Source organism: Mastigoproctus giganteus, chromosome 12, assembly GCF_048544385.1.
Source record: "Mastigoproctus giganteus isolate SK-2022 chromosome 12, ASM4854438v1, whole genome shotgun sequence".
NCBI classification, from domain to species: Eukaryota; Metazoa; Arthropoda; class Arachnida; order Uropygi; family Thelyphonidae; genus Mastigoproctus; species Mastigoproctus giganteus.
In genome coordinates this window covers 11,448,366-11,465,612 of record NC_143586.1, presented here as the reverse complement: position 1 = coordinate 11,465,612, position 17,247 = coordinate 11,448,366, and the positions used below count along the sequence as shown (strand labels likewise).

At 40.0% G+C, this 17,247-nt stretch overlaps 1 protein-coding gene across 1 annotated transcript in view; it reads left to right on the top strand.

Annotated features, from left to right (window-relative positions):
• Positions 1-447: 447 nt before the first annotated feature.
• LOC150076684 (UBA-like domain-containing protein 2-B) overlaps positions 448-17,247 on the top strand; it is a 30,728-nt gene continuing 13,928 nt past the window's right edge. Inside the window, exons 1-2 of the mRNA XM_090386288.1 lie at positions 448-645; positions 6,426-6,524. Coding sequence (XP_090242414.1) covers positions 538-645; positions 6,426-6,524 — 207 coding nt within the window. The 5' untranslated portion in view covers positions 448-537. The remainder of the gene's footprint in view (positions 646-6,425; positions 6,525-17,247) is intronic.

The window sequence follows — 17,247 nt, the reverse complement described above, 5'->3', positions numbered from 1 at the left end:
TGAACAGGTGTGTAAGATACGTTGTCGGTCCTCAGTTTTCACTGTAGGAGCAGTGATCTCTATTGCTAAGATTGATTTTGCGTTTAGAGATCCATGGCCTATTATAATATATGACGTGAAAAGACTTCGTTGAAATCGTATTCGATTATACTTATCGCGGACAAGTCCAGAGTATGGGCTTGGCAAACCCAGGGTCCCCAGCTGGATATCACCATCCTTCTCTTTCTTGGTGATTCCTTTCTACTTTTCTCTCTCTCTCTCTCTCTCAGGGTAACTTGGGAATTTTTTTTTTTTTTTTTTTTTTGGCTGGTGCAGCATAAGCCTCAGGCTTTCTTGCACCATATGGCTAATAATAATAATAATAAAAGTTTCTGTGCTCTTAATAACATAGAATTTTAATGTCCTTTTAATAAGAGATCAACATGAAATCTGTAGCTGTGACGTCATCGGAATTTTCCGTATGTTGTTTACTCCGTAATGTTTGTTGTCTTTATCTGTGAGCAAACGGAGTGTTTTCTATGAGTAATACTTGCAATAATGGAGTCGCTTAAAGAACAAGTAATAATAAACCAATTCGTATTAGCTGCTGGGTGTGCACGAGAACAAGCAAGACATATTTTACAGCGTGCACATTGGCAGTTTGAGGTAAAGTAGTGGTATGTTCCGTCAAGAAACATGGTACATATTATGTTGTGAACTTGATACTTATGTGCGTCTTGTTATTTATGTAAGAATGAATTAAATGTTAAATGTCAGAGGTTCCATTCAATTAATTACTGCACAATCATCATTCTGTGCAATTTTTTTTTTTTTTTTTTTTTTTTTGTTATTTCTTCGAATCGTTGCTTTCGGTTGTCACAGTTGCTTTTATGTAACGTTCCATTCCTATTTTCACCCTGTCTCTTTAGACTACTACTTTCGACTACACTTTCTTTTCTTTCCTTTTTTTTTTTTTTTTGTGCTTTCAGCACTTTGTTATGGCAATGACCCAACTGTGTGTTGGATCACCATTACTTGCCCAAATCGGTGCATCACCACAACCCGACATACAGTCAATAAGGTGTTGAAAAGTGCAATGACAGATGAATATTCGGCCATAACATTCTTATAACAAAACTACCCACAATTTCTGGAAGGGATTGTACTGGTAATGTACATTTCCAGTTCATCACACAGATACTCGTAAGAATTGGGTTAGTCAGGGCAGATGCTTGAATCTTTGTGTTCTTAAACAATTCTTTCACAAATTTTGCTTGTATATGATTGTGTTGTCATCTTGAAATAATGGAACATGCTAGTTGTATCTGACTCTGTAGCAGACCATAATTCAGGCCATAACTTATGATCCTCTGATCACAGTTATGGCCTGCCATGTCAAAGTATTAGCTTTACACAGGGGAGGCTGACACTATTAGATAGCTGTAGTCATTTGTATTTCAAGAACAGGTATTGCGATGTATACTGAGTTGACTTTGCACTAGGGGCTCACATCTGGTGAGTATGGGTTTGGCACACCCAGGGTCCTGAGCTGGATATCATCATTCTTCTCTTTCTTGGTGATTCCCTTCTATTTCTGACTCTTGTTCTCTCTCTTTCTCTCAGGGTAACTTAGGAATTTTTCTGGTGCAGCATAAGCCTCAGGCTTCCTTGCACCATATGACTAATAATAATAATAATAGTTTTGAATTGGTGTGTTGATAACAAGGCAAAAGATGAAATAAAAAGAATTGAAGAAAAAAAATGAAGGTATCTGCTTCACTTTGGTCAATTTTATTGATCCAAGTGCAGCACAAATTACAAAATGTAGCACTATGACAACTTAATTTGCATATCAGAATAACAGCATTGCACATTTCCATCAGAGCTAGGAGAAATTCTTAAAGGCCTTTTCAGTCGTGGTTGGAAGTTGCTGATTATTTGGGGTGAAGGGGGGGGGAGAGACCATGAGTTATGCTGGGATTTTCAGTCTGCATATCATGCAAGTTGGACTGTGAACACATACTGTACATATTGTACAATAAATCACATCAACAGTTTAATAACATTAGTTATAATGAACTATAACTAAGGTTATCAGGCATTTACAGGTACAGTTAGTAATATTTGCTATATAGTGCAAGGAAGCCACAGGCTTTTGCTGAACTGGCAAAAAAAAAAAAGAAAAAAAGTGGATAAGAAAATACAAATTATATCCTTCTCACACAGGTAACTATCCAGTTGACCTTTGAATTTATTCAAATTGTCAGCCTCAACTATCTGCAAGCTCAGTTGTTCCAGCAATCAATGACTTGCTGGCTAGAAGAAAACTTCCTACAATGTAATCTAAACCTCAACCCCTGTAATTTGAATCTATAACCCCTAGTTCTAGGATTCTTTATAACAGTGAGAATTCCACTTTCATTTTACTAATCTCTTTCAGAGCTTTATAAACCTCAATAAGATCACCTCTGAGGTGCCTGGTTGCCAAGCTCTGTAGCCCATGTAATCAGTCTTTCCTCAAACAGTTGTCCTGCCAATCTCATCATTCGAGTTGCCCGCCTTTGGACTCTTTCAAAAGATCAATGTCTTTTTTCAGATGATGTCTCCATACTTCAGCACAGCATTCCAAATGTGACCTTATAATTGCCTTATACAGTGGGATTATGGCCTACCTATCTCTACAGGATAACATTCGATAAATCGTCAATAGGATACTATGGGCTTTCCTGGCTGCCTGTTAATATCTGCCTGTATTGTAACTCCCAGATCCCTTTCCTCCTTCAGTGTTTTTAATCCAACCCCACCAAGTGTATAATTTATTTGTGGGTTGCTATGCCCCAAGTGAAGACCTTGCATTTAGCAGCATTAAAACATAGCTGCCATGGCGCCTCCGTAGCCAGGTGGGAAGGAGCAGCAGTGCGTAGCACACGCTTCTTGATTAGACCGGGGTTCGAGCCCGTCACCACCAAATACGGGGATGCGGAAAGGTCAGGGAATGACCACCGCATATCCCGGAGCAATATGGCCTTAGTTGCTAATGCTCCTAAAAACCAAATAACAAACAAACAAACATAGCTGCCATTTCTCTGACCATTCTTGAAACCTGTTCAAATCAACCCAAAGGAGCACTGATCATTAATGACTCTGCTAATCTTTATGTCATCTGCAAATTTTGACATAATGCCTTCTATTTCTTTGTCGATATCATTTATGAAAATTAGAAACAACAATTGTCCAAGAGCTGATTCTCAAGGGACCTCACTCCTGATGTTATACCAATATCCATTAAACACAACCTTCTGCCATGCAGCAATCCATCTTAGACCATTACCAGTAATTCCAACCTGTTTCAGTAACCTCTCATGACTGACTTGAGTCAAATGCTTTGCTAGTGGTGAACATGATTTCCAGTTCCTGGAAATCATCACACTCCCCACCGAAATATTCCTCATTTTTAGGTGTCCTTGGAAAAGTTATTTGCAAGAACTGCAAATCGCCATATACATGAGATTACTTTTTCTTTTTTTTTTTTTAAGTCAATATTTTGCATATTGCATTACAAGCTTTCTCTCTCTGTCACTCACAGAATGGTCAAGAGTGAGATATTCATTTTTGATCACTAAGGTGACATTAATGTAAACATAAGTGGTGCAATTGATGTATACGAATGTTCCAGAAATTTTTTTCGCTTGGTGAGGAATAGTTTTTATGTTCCACATTGGTAGGTTTTGCAAGTTCAACACCAGATTGGTCCACTTGATATTGGTGGTTTGACTGTTGATGATCCTGCTCAGATAGCTAACAAACTGAATGGGTATTTTGCATCTACATTCACACATGAGGATTTAGCATTAGCAAAGGCACATGATGCAAGAAAGCAAGCTTTATAGCATCAGCCAAAAAAAAAAAAAAAAAAAACCCTTATTTCACCCATCCACTCGCTCCAAATGTTTGTCAAGTTCTACCTTGAATTTATTTAAGCTATCGACTTCTACAACAACAGATGGAAGTTTGTTCCAGCAATCAACCACCCACTGGCTAAAGGCAAACTTCCACACAACTAGCCTACAACCATCTTTCCTCAATTTGAATTTTTATGTCCTCTCAGGTGATTATTCTGAGCAAGAGGAAGAATCCCATCAGCATTGAGCATGATTAAACCATTCAAGGCTTTATACACCTCAATCAGATTTCTGTAAGGAAGAGGAGGACAGAAGTTTACTAAACTCTAACAGGGAGCTAAATGATTTTGTAATAACAGAGAGCAAAGTGGAGGAGAAATTGTTGAAGTTAAACATAAAAAAGGCACCTATCCAGTTATATTGGAGGAAGCATGGGACGTAAGAAAACCCTTAGCCATAATTATGAGAGCATCCTTAGATTGGAGATGTACAAATGTATCCCCAATTCACAAAGGGGATTCAAAGGGTGACACAAATAATTATAAACCTGTTAGATTAACTTCTGTTCTGGGGAAAATAATGGAGTCACTAGTTAAAGAAGTAATGCAGGATCACCTAGACAAGACTGCAGTAATAGTTCAGACACAGGATTGCTTTGTTAAGGGGAAGTCTTGTCTGACCAATTTGATTTGATACTATGATGTGGTCTCAAAGAAACTGGATGCAAAAAATAATTTTGATATCATATACTTGGATTTCAGGAAAGCTTTTGATACTATTGCACATTTCAGACTGCTATACAAATTGGAGGGGTATGGTATTAAGGTCAAGTTGCTGCAATGGATAAAGGGATGGCTGTTTGGGAGACGGCAGAGAGTGGTAATAAATGGACACTGCCCTATGTGGACTAATGTTATTAGTGGAGTCCCTCAGGGTTCGGTGCTGGGCCCATCATTGTTTTGTGTATTTATCAATGATAACAATGAAGGTGTATCAGGCTTAATGTCGAAATTTGCAGATGATACAAAGGTTGGCAGGTTGTTAATGAAAGTAAAGACAGTATGCTACTGCAACAGAATCTAAAAAAGTTAGGCAGATGGGCTGAGAAGTGGCAACTGAAGCTTAACATTAACAAATGCAAAGTACTGCATATGGGTATCAGTAACCCAAGAGAAATGTACCTACTGTGGTAATACACTCAGGGAGGTGAAGAATGAAAAAGACCTGGGGGTAATTGTGCGGTCAGATATGAAGTTCTCTGAGCAGTGCAGATGGGCTGCCAGAGCAGGTCATGAGTTTTGTCAATGATATATGGGAATTTTGCTAGCAGAGACAAGGAGGTGATTATCCATTTGTATAAGGCAATGGTGAGGCCACACCTTGAATAATGCATACAGGTCTGGAGGCCTCATTTTCGGAAGGATGTAGAGTTGCTAGAATGAGTACAGAGAAGAGCAATGAGACTGGTAAGAAGAACAAAGGGGTTCTCTTACCAAGAGGCTTCTGCAAATTGCAGCATCTGGAGACTAGACACCTGCGAGGTGATCTGATTGAAGTGTATAAGGCTTTGAATGGTTTGAGAAGGCTCAATGCTGATGGGATACTTCCACTTGCTCAGATTAAGAACCTGAGGGAGCATAGATTCAAATTGTGGAAAGACAGTTGTTGATTAGATGTGCAGAAGTTTGCCTTTAGTCAGCGGGTAGTTGATTGCAGGAACAGACTTCCATCTGTTGTTGTGGATGTTGATAGTTTAAATAAATTTAAAGCTGAACTAGACAAACATTTGAAGTGACCGGATGGGCGAAATGGGAAGGTTTTTTTTTTTTTAGCTGATGCTTTATATGCTTCCTTTTTTCGCTTCATGTCTTAACTACAAGCTCTGCTTTCATATGCTGCATAAGCTTGCTTTCTTGCATCGTATGCCTCTATTAATGCCAATGCTAATGCTAACACTCAGAGTAATTATATAACATGAACATAATATCAATCCTCAGTTGTATGATTACATGATTATATAACATTAAACCAAAAGTTCTTTACTTCCCTGTGGCTAGAGTCTCCAAAATGGAGTTAAAGAAAAGGCAGAATAACTGAAAATAATATAATTTTAAAAATATGACTTGTTTTTACCACCTAAATCAATTATGATAACTGTAGCTTTTTTTGGATAATTTAATTATTTAATTTTTTAATTAATATTGTAATTAGCAGTTAATTATTGTTATAACTCTTAAGTTCCTTTAATTAAATAAATTCATAATTTCATTTTGTTTAATTATTATTTAAATCTATCCTCAGAAATACAGAATGGTATATCTTCATTTTGCAAATTACTTATGTTGAAGCAATTTTCTTTTCTTTTCTCTCAGTAAAGAATCTTACATTTCATCTAGAATATCATTATGGCATGCACACACACACTAGTGTCCTGTGGCACTTTAATTGTAGAACTGCTTTACAGAATATATATATATATATATATAAGTCAAGTACTAGGTAGTTTCATTTTTTCTGCTTAAGTTGCATTTTTGTTATTTTCAGACTGCATTAAGTATCTTTTTTCAAGAAGCTGCAGTACCAAATTGTCAGCATCATAATCATATTAACCACCACCATCATCATTATGGACATTTTAACACAGTAAGTATCATAACTGCTTGATTCAAAGATTCAGATCAGATTTGTGTTAATTAAGTGAGAGCTTAGTTATGTTTGTAGTAATTATATGTTCGGTTGCAAATTATATACTTTGTAATTTGTTTGTTTGTAATATAGTGCTATTACTTCCACAGAATACTTGATTATAGGTAAACAACACTGTATTTTTAATATGGGAAGTACTGTTTATTTGTATTGAAATTCCTTATGATAACCTCAAAAAAAAAAAAAAATCACTGCCACTATGAAGACACTACAGAAAGGGGTCCCCCTTCCCCTGTGGTGGAGAATTTAGCAAATATATGTGGTGGAGAATTTAGCAAATATAATTGTTAGTGGATGCTATATTAGTCTTTAACCATAGAGGGGAGGACTATAATCACAGAACTATCACGAAATTTATACCATCTCTACTTTAGCATATATCTGTCTTTTCATATATAAATTCTCTGGTTGTATAATTGGCATTATTGTTATTAGTAGTGACAAATGATGTAGGGACGCATCATTTGCTGTTACTAATATTGTTGAGGTCCTGGAATGCATTAGTGTGTATACACATTGGCTCTCTGGTTAAATGTGTAAATTGACTGGTAGAACAGTGGTAACCATCGTCAAGTCTATTTAAAGAAAAGGTTGGAAGTAGCAACTTCTTTAAACTTACAACCACCTTTGCTGCCTCCCTTAATAAAATTGGACAGATCCCATCTACCCTAGGTGCTTTTTAAGGCATGTTTGCATTTATGTATAGTAAGTGCCTTTTGATTTATACAGGGTGTCTCAAAAATTTTGGTACAAACGTTTAGGGGAGGTAGGTAACATCTAAAGAAATGTGAATTGCATAAGAACCCATAACTGGAAATGTCACGGGAAAGTAGTAGCAGAGGCACAAGAAGCAGAAATGACACAAGACAGTAATTAGTGGCAAACATTTATTTGACAATATTAACAATGGAGTACGAGATGGATGCATTTCATGATGTTACAACAGATGCTCAAAGGTTTCACCATGAGATGCGATGCATACATGACACCGACGCAGCATGGATTGGTGGACACGGTCGAACACACCTGGAGTTTCTTTTTGACAGTAGCAGCAGCGCAGACGAGTCTCGCCATGAGATCCATTTCCGTCTCCACAGGCGATTCATACATGATAGATTTGAGGGCCCCACCACAGAAATAAATCAAGGCTTGATAAATCAGATGAGCGTGGGAGTCAGGCAACGGGTCCACCACAGCCAATCCATCGACGCCCAAAACACCTGTTCAAATGGTCAGGAACACACCTTCCATAATGGCAGGTGCCCCGTCACGTTGAAACCAAATGTTGCGTCTTACATTTGCTGGAACATCGTCAAGTAATCCTGGTAGAACTTGTTCAATAAAGATCCGATATTTAGTGAGTTCATGCAGGATGGTAACAGGTATGGGCCGACTAAGCAGTCACTGACCATTCTTGCCCATACATTTATTGCGAAGCGATGTTGTTGCATGGGGGCGCACACCGTATGGGTTGTCATGAGCCCACACATGAACATTGTGCTGATTGAATAAGCCTTCCTGAATGAAATAAGCCTCATCTGTGAACAAAACATAGGCTGGAAAATTCAAGTCTTGAACACTTTCTTGGAGAAACCACTGCGCAAAAGCCACACGTGAGGGATGATCTTGGGGGAACAGTAACTGAACCCTTTGGAGATGAAAGGAGTGTAAGGAATCGTCGTGCCAGACACGCTGTACACTGCAACGAGACACTCCTAAGGCAGAGGCAACGGCACGTGTGCTGGTAGTAGGATTATTCTAGATGGCATTCGACACACTTTCTTCCATGGTGGTAGTTTGCGTCGAACGTGGTCTGCCCGCACTACTCCTATTACCTCTAAATGACCCATAATCACACAAATTTTGATGCACACGTGCAAACAAATGGTGGTCCAGTACATATCTGTCTGGGAAGTGTTCTCCATAAATTCGTTGAGCAGCTCGTCCATTGCCCTCTGCTAATTCATACACTAGGTGCATGTCTGCCAGCTCACAGTTCGTATATTGATGCATGCTCTTCGTGCGGCGACTACTGCTTGAATGAGTAAACCATAAATTTTCCCTCTCGCGAACTGATGAACAGCACCATGTGCTGACTTACGGTGACGTTTCCGGTTATGGGTTCCTATGCAATTCACATTCCTTTAGATGTTACCCACCTCCCCTAAACGTTTGTACCAATATTTTTGAGACGCCCTGTATATACTAAGTGCCTTTTGACTGCTTGTCTCACTGCCCATCTGTCTGCATATAACAGAGGGGACACCCATTGGAGAGATTTTCATGGAATATTTTCATGGGCTTCTTAGAAATATCTGCTGAGCCAAACACAATTTCATTAAAATACCTTAATATAATTAGATAGATCCCATCTACCCTAGGTGTTTTTTAAGGGGTGTTTGCATTTATATATACAGGCAGTTCTCGCTTTACGAGTTCCAGGGTTTACAAGTTTTTTTCCCCAGGTATCAAGTATTAACAAAATCAAAAATATAAACATTAATTGCAAAAAATGAATGCTAAACATTCATAAATACTGCATTCCAAACCATGTGCATAACTCTGCAATACAGTGTACCCCGCTTTACGATATTAATCAGTTCAAGAAACACACCATCATATCATTAAAATATCGTAATGTGAACCAATAATACATTGTTTTTTGGTAATTCGTTTCAAGATCTCGGAAGTTGAAATTTTCGCTGTATAACTAAGCTATTTATCTCTCTAAAATGTCATTTTTAAGGTTATGAGCGTGACCTTAAGGCCATATAAACGGTCATGAGCGTGGCATGTAAATTGTATTAGTTACCAATTATTAAACGAGACACTCCTAAGGGAGAGGCAACGGCACGTGTGCTGGTAGTAGGATTATTCTGGACGGCATTCAACACACTTTCTTCCATAGTGGGAGTTTGCGTCGAACGTGGTCTGCCCGCACTACTCCTGTTACCCATAATGACCCTGTTACCTAAATGATCCATAATCACACAAATTTTGATGCACACGTGCAAACAAACGGTGGTCCGGTACATGTCTGTCTCAGAAGCGTTCTCCATAAATTCGTTGAGCGCCTCGTCCATTGCCCTCTGCTAATCCATACCCTAGGTGCATGTCTGCCAGCTCACAGTTCATATATTGATGCATGCTCTTCGTGCGGCGACTACTGCTTGAATGAGTAAACCAGAAATTTTCCCTCTTGCGAACTGATGAACAGCACCGTGTGCCAACTTACGGTGACATTTCCGGTTATGGGTTCCTATGCGATTCAATTATTAATAAAAATTAAGCTAAGCTATACATACGATCTAATTAATTCATTCAAATCATTAAAATGCACTACACTTTCATCGTTATCATATGTTCCGTTATAAGAATCAATTTTAAATGCCTTTGTGATATTTTTCCAAAGCACAATTCTGGAGGTCACGACCATAAAACAATAAAAACAATTTGCACTTTCTGGTTTATTGGACTTTTCTGTTACTGCAAGCAATTATAAATGGGTAGTAAACTCAATCTTCTTGCATTTGCAAAAATACTGATAGCTGGAATTGTGTGGTTTTTTACATTATGGTGAAATGTGTTTCCCCTTTACTGAAATCTTCAATCATATAAAAAACATAAATAAATTTTCAGACTCTTCTCTTCATTCCTTTTTTTAAGTTTTGTAAACTTGTTACTCCACGCGAATCATGTTAGTTGCAATTTGTGTGCCGTTAAAAAATGCTTATGCATGCAATCGTGAAATATATAATTAAAAGAGAAGATTATCTTGGAAACAAATGCCTCTTGAAACAAATCTGAAGAAAACTCCTTGTGCAACAAACCAATGCATGCCGAGCCAATAATGAGTGATCAACGAGTGTGCATTTAGTCGATGATGATGAAGAATAAACGTTCTTTAACATTTGTAAGTCGTAAATAATTTCTTATTATAATTTGCTTGATTTTACAGGCTACGTTTTCATTTCTTTCGATAAATCAATCATTGTTTAAACATAAACTAATTAGCTAACTAATTTCATTGTTGAGAACGTAACCCCTATTTTTAATCGTATGTCTATGGGAAATAAATTCCCGCTTTACGAGCATGTGCTAGGAACGAATTAACTCGTAAAGTCGAGAACTACCTGTACTAAGTGCCTTTTGACTTCACTATGTCTGCTTGTCTCCCTGCCCATCTATCTGCATATTACAGAGGGGACACCCAGTGGAGAGATTTTCGTGGAATATTTGGGCTGCTTAGAAATATTTGCTGAGCAAACACAATTTCATTAAAATCAGACAAATAGAATTCCAGCAGTTATGCTGGAATTCTGTTTGTCTAAATGAATTTAAGTCAGCTAAATTCATACATTAAATGTAGTATTATAATTTGTTAATTAAATGTAGTATTATTGTTAGCTTTATACAGTCTGCATACTTCATCCATGCAAACTTACTTACCAGGGTTTGAATTCATTCATTTTATTGGCAAGACTCGTGATATTAGTATAAATACAGTTAAGACAAGTTTTCTTCTATAGTTAACCAATACTTACATAACCCTTAAAGTTATACTTACAATACTTGCACAACCATTAAACTTCCTATTGATTTGAAATGTCACTACCCTCAGAATATCTTGCCAATATCAGCTGTTGCTGCAGCAAACAAGAACTACTGCTGAAATGAGTGTAAGCATTACTTTGACCCATATAAGCAGATAAACATGTAGTAGTAGTAGTGGCATGTGATGCAAGAAAGCAAGTGTATGAGCTTATGCAGCATCAGCCAAAAAAAAAAAAAATCACACCATTCCCTCCAAATGCCTGTCCAGTTCCTCTTTAAATATATTTAACCTGTCAAAGTCCACAACGACAGATGGAAGTTTGTTCCAGCAATTAACCACCCGCTGGCTAAAGGCAATCTATCTGTATTATCCCTCTCTCTTTCTCTCCCCTCGACGTGGGCACCTGTACGTGGTGAGGGGACCTCCCAGTGACGCTGCTGGACTTCCAGACTAGCATCACTGGGATCCCAGGCCCACAGCCCAGGTTCCAGGCTTACATCAATGGAATCCGTTGTGTTTGCTGTGCGCTGCGACCCGTGGATATTCGGAAAGGGGGATCCTGGTGGTTGAGGGGCCCAGCTTCAATACACCACTTTGGCCCCTACTTTGACAAGACGGGAGGTCCTGGAAGGCCCGGCTAGGATCAATCGGCTAGTAGGCTCGCCTGCGAGGGTCAACCGTGTCAATGCCACGCCCCTACCCTCATGGTCCGAGGGACAGGATTCAGGCTGGCGGTGGTGCGGGTATGGTGTCTGGGTAGCCCTGGCGTTCCATTCCCGAGCGCATTGATTGCATGCCGGGTAGTGGGCGTCCCTTTGGGCTCCTTGGTGGTTGGGGAGCCCAGGCACTGAACCACTTCAAAACTTCATGAATCCTGATAAATATATTTCTTCAGGGGCCCCAACCCGGTCCCTATCTGAAAACAGAGACGGAGAGGCAGATAGCATTATTGCTACAAAGAGGCAGCGAACCGAACTACCATCAGGGCCTGTCCCAAGGTTCTTAATTATGCATTCCATGAATGAAACACCGATTGGTAAAATGTCATCCTTTTTTATACAAAAAGGGTTGGAGGGGTTAGCAGGTTCAAATAGTCAGTTAAGACAGAATTACTTAACAAGTACAGGTCACTGTTGAACAAAAGCTGGGAATTAGGGTTGAATTTGAAAGTGTCTGCAATTCTGCCCAGACACGATAGGAGGGAGTATATGATGAGAGCCTTGTCGATCAATTCGGCCCTGGAAAGATTGTGCAAGGCTCAAGGGGAAGAATTTTTTTTCAGCCTGGACTGTACTTGTTAACAGGAGAGATTGCTTCTACAGGGATGGGATACACTTAAACAGAAAGGGTGCAAGAATATTTGCTGATGCTATTGAGGTAGTGTTACATGGGTCGGAAAACTGCTAGCTTGGGGGGAGACAAAGACCAATAGATTGACAGTAGCCACTGGCAGAGGTGAAAGAGATTCTTGCACTGCTTCTATTAGAATGAGCAGAAGCCTGAAAAACAAGATGCATGATATTTCAGAGACTGCTGGGAGCCATTGCGGTACAAGTAAACACATGGGTTGTGTTAGGGTAGCTAAGAATAGAAACAGGTGCAGGTATACTTGCGGGTACACCAATGCTAGGAGTTTGGTAAACAAATTTGATGAATTTGAGGTATTGCTCAAAACATCAAAGGCAGATATTGTTGGGATATCAGAGACGTGGTGTCACACAGATATAAGGGATGCAGAACTGCAATTTGGGGAGTACAACGTCTACAGAAAGGATAGACAGGATAGGAAAGGGGGGGGGGTTATGCTATTAGTTAAGAAACACATAAAAACCAAGGAAGTGAAACCAGTCGACATCGCTGGACAGTGCTGTGTTGAGTCAGTTTGGTGTGACATAAGCATTGGGAGATCAAAATTGAGAGTAGGAGTGTGCTATAGGCCTAATGACTCTGATGAGTATAATAAGAAACTGTACAGGGAAATAGAGTGGGCCAGTAAATCAGAGAGTCTTATAATGGGAGATTTTAATTTCCCAGATATTAACTGGAATTTGGGGGCTGGTCACTCACATACTAGCAGGGCTTTTGTGGATTTATTGGATGATTGTTTTCTACATCAGCATGTTCGGGAGGCAACTAGAGGGAGTAATACTCTTGATTTGATTATCAGCAGTGATTCTTCATGCATTAAGAATCTGCAGATAAATGAACCACTAGGTGGCAGTGATCACAGTGTGCTGAAGTGGGATTTACTCAAAAGAGGTAATTACCATTAGGGGTAAAGGGAAGGGTTATTGCTTCCGTAGAGGCGACTACGATGGACTGAGACAGTATTTAAATTCTATACAGTGGGACCAACTGATGATGTTACCAACAGCAAATTCAAAATGGGAAGCATTCAAAGAACTTATCTTGGAAGCTACTAGGCTTTACATATCAACTGAGAAATATTGTTCAAGGTTTAGGCCAAAATGGATGTCAGATGAACTAATGAGGCATATGGCAGAGAAGAAAAATGCATGGGATACTTACAAATTAACACATGACACAGAAGCCTATGATAGATACAAGTTGATATGCAACCAAGTTACAAAGGAGGTTAGGCAGGTGAAGGCAGATTACGAGAAATCCTTGGCAAGGGATGCAAAGAAAAACAGCAAAGAGTTCTTTACTTATGTAAACTCTAGAAGGAAGGGGATGAATCAGATTGCTCCACTTGATATTGATGGGTCAACTGTTGATGATCCTGCTCAGGTAGCTAACAAACTAAATGAATATTTTGCATCGACATTCACACATGAGGAGTTATTCAGCGAGGGGAATGCCAGAAGTGTATTCAACTCTAGCAGTAAGCTACAGAATCTTGAAATAACTGGGAGTAAAGTGGAGGAGAAATTGTTGAAGATAAACACAAGAAAGGCACCCGGGGTGGATGGGATCTATCCAGTTATATTAAAGGAGGCAGCAAAGGAAGTAAGCAAACCCTTAGCCATAATTATGAGAGCTTCCTTGGACTCGGGGGAGGTATCCATAGACTGGAAATGTGCAAATGTGACCCCAATTCACAAAGGAGGATCAAAGGCTGACACAAGTAATTATAGACCTGTGAGCTTAACTTCTGTTCCAGGAAAATTAATGGAGGCACTGGTTAAAGAAGCACTGCAGGATCATTTAGACAAGACTTTAGTTATAGCTCGGACACAGCATGGTTTTGTTAAGGGGAAGTCTTGCCTGACCAATTTGATTGGATACTATGATGCAGTTACAAAAGAACTGCATGCAGGGAATAGCTTTGATATTATATACTTGGATCTTAGAAAGGCTTTTGATACTGTTGCACATGGAAGACTGCTACACAAATTGGAGCAGTGTGACATTGGAGGCAAATTGCTGCTGTGGATAAAGGGGTGGCTGAGGAGGAGAAGACAGAGAGTGGTAATCAATGGACACTGCTCATCGTGGACTAATGTTATTAGTGGAGTCCCTCAGGGCTCAGTGTTGGGTCCATTATTGTTTTCTGTATTTATAAATGATATTGATGATGGTATATCAAGCTTAATGTCCAAGTTTGCAGACGATACAAAGGTTGGCAGGGTTGTCAAGGACACTACTGACACTATGCTGCTGCAACAGGATCTGGAAAGGTTGAGCAGATGGGCTGAGAGGTGGCAAATGAAGTTTAACATTGACAAATGTAAAGTACTACACATGGGAAACAGCAACCCCAGAGCAACGTATCAACTCTGTGGTACTACACTGACAATGGTAGAGAATGAAAGGGACTTGGGGGGTGGTTGTGCAGGCAGATATGAAATTCTCTGAGCAGTGCAGACAGGCTGCACGAGTAGCTCATGGAGTATTGTCAATGATATACAGGAATTTTTCCAGCAGGGATAAGGAGGTGATTATTCCCTTGTATAAGGCAATGGTCAGGCCACACCTAGAGTACTGTATACAGGTGTGGAGGCCTCATTTCAAGAAGGATATAGAGCTGCTGGAACAGGTACAGAGAAGGGCAACAAGAGTAGTGAATGGAACAAAGGGGTGCTCTTACGAAGAAAGGCCTAAGTTTTGCAAATTACAGTGTTTGGAGACTAGGCACCAGCGAGGTGATCTGATAGAGGTGTATAAGGCCTTGAATGGTTTGAGCATGCTCAATGCTGATGGGATTCTTCCTCTAGCTCAGAATAATCACCTGAGAGGGCATAAATTCAAATTGAGGAAAGACAAATGTAGGATAGATGTGCGGAAATTTGCCTTTAGCCAGCGGGTGGTTGGTTGGTGGAACAGACTTCCATCCCTTGTCGTGGAGGTTGATAGCCTAAATAAGGCTCAGCTGGACAGGTATTTTGAACAAACAGAGGGGTGAAGTTGAAGTGGGGTTTTTTTTTTTTTTTTGGCTGATGCTGCATAAGCTTGCTTTCTTGCATCAAATGCCTCTACTAATGCTAATGCTAATGCTAAAGAAGCTCCGTTCTGGGGACCTCTTGATTGAAATAAAAAATGACAGGCAGTCTGAACATCTACTCTGAGTAATATCAATCGGAGGAGTACCCATAACAGTGACACCACACAGAACACTCAATTCATCGAGAGGTGTCATTTCGGAGTGGGACCTTCTCGACGTAACCGAGGAGGAAATCTGCTCCGAATTAAAACCACAGGGAGTTACTGCCGTCAAGAGAATTACTGCGCGAAGGGATGGAAAAATTTTTAAAACCAGGAGCGTTATCCTGACTTTTAACTCTCCTAAACTTCCTGACGAGATTAAAGCTGGATACATCAATTGTTCAGTGTGTCCACACTTTCCGAACCCTTTACGGTGTTTTAAATGCCAGAAGTATGGACATTCTCAAATGGCCTGCCGTGGAATCCTTGCATGTGCTCGATGCGGTGCAAAGGACCACGAAACAACACCATGTTCAGCCGCAAAACCCACCTGTATTAACTGTGAAGGCGAACACCCGGCCTACTCAAGAGCATGCCAGAGGTGGAAAGAAGAAAAAGAAATTCAACAGCTGAAGGCAGAGCTAAATATATCATACCAGGAGGCAAGGAAATCGGTCAAACCCCTGAATATCAACAAACCTACCTACGCCCAGAAGGTAGCAGGGAGATGTTCCGTCGGAACTCAGACGGACATAACCATTCCTCCAAAGGAGTCTTTCACTCCCATCGCGCGTTATCTCTTAAGTTCTCAAAAACCTGCACAGAAAAACCAATCAGCTGCCACTCCTATATCAGTACCTCCTAATGCTCCACAAGTAACAAAGGTAATTATGAAAGAAAAGAATAAGAAAGGGGAAGTCTCCCCTACTACCCAAGAAAACATGGATGTCGAGCAGAAGGAGGTACCCGAAGATTCAGTCTTGGAACTCTTTACGGAGGAAGAAATGGATACGGGACAGCGTCCATTCTTTCCCAAAAAAGATAAACCCAGGACTGATAAAAGTAAGCCCTCAGCACCTCGGAAGCCGCCTGATGGACCCACCAAGCCAAAATAATGACTAAATTCCTACAATGGAATTGTCGTGGATTCCGGCGAAATATTGATGACATCAAGGCCCTCCTGCAAAAGCACGAGCCAGTTTGCTTTTGCTTGCAGGAGACATATCTAAAGGCAAATGATGATCCCACCATGCACAACATCACAGTTTTTCGAAAGGATAGAATTGCGGATGGCTCTGTACATGGGGGAGTGGCTATCCTTGTGGGTAACCAGACCCCAGTGCAGCTGTTGCTAATTACAACTAGCATAGAAGCTGTTGCAATTCGCCTTATGGTGGGATTTTTATTAACCGTCTGCTCTATCTATTTGCCACCTGGGACTGACATCTCCCAGGAAGACCTTGATGATCTTCTAAAGCAGTTGCCTTCCCCTTTCTTACTTCTCGGGGATTTTAATGGACATAACACCCTGTGGGGTAGTGCTAACATCAATGGAAGGGGACGAGTCATAGAGCATATGCTAAATGACAATGACCTTTCCCTTCTAAATACTGGAACAAATACCTTCTTCCACATGCCTACCCGTACTTTTTCTGCCATTGATCTCTCTATCTGCTCCCCTTCTCTACTCCCTTCACTCACTTGGGAAGTGGAGGAGAA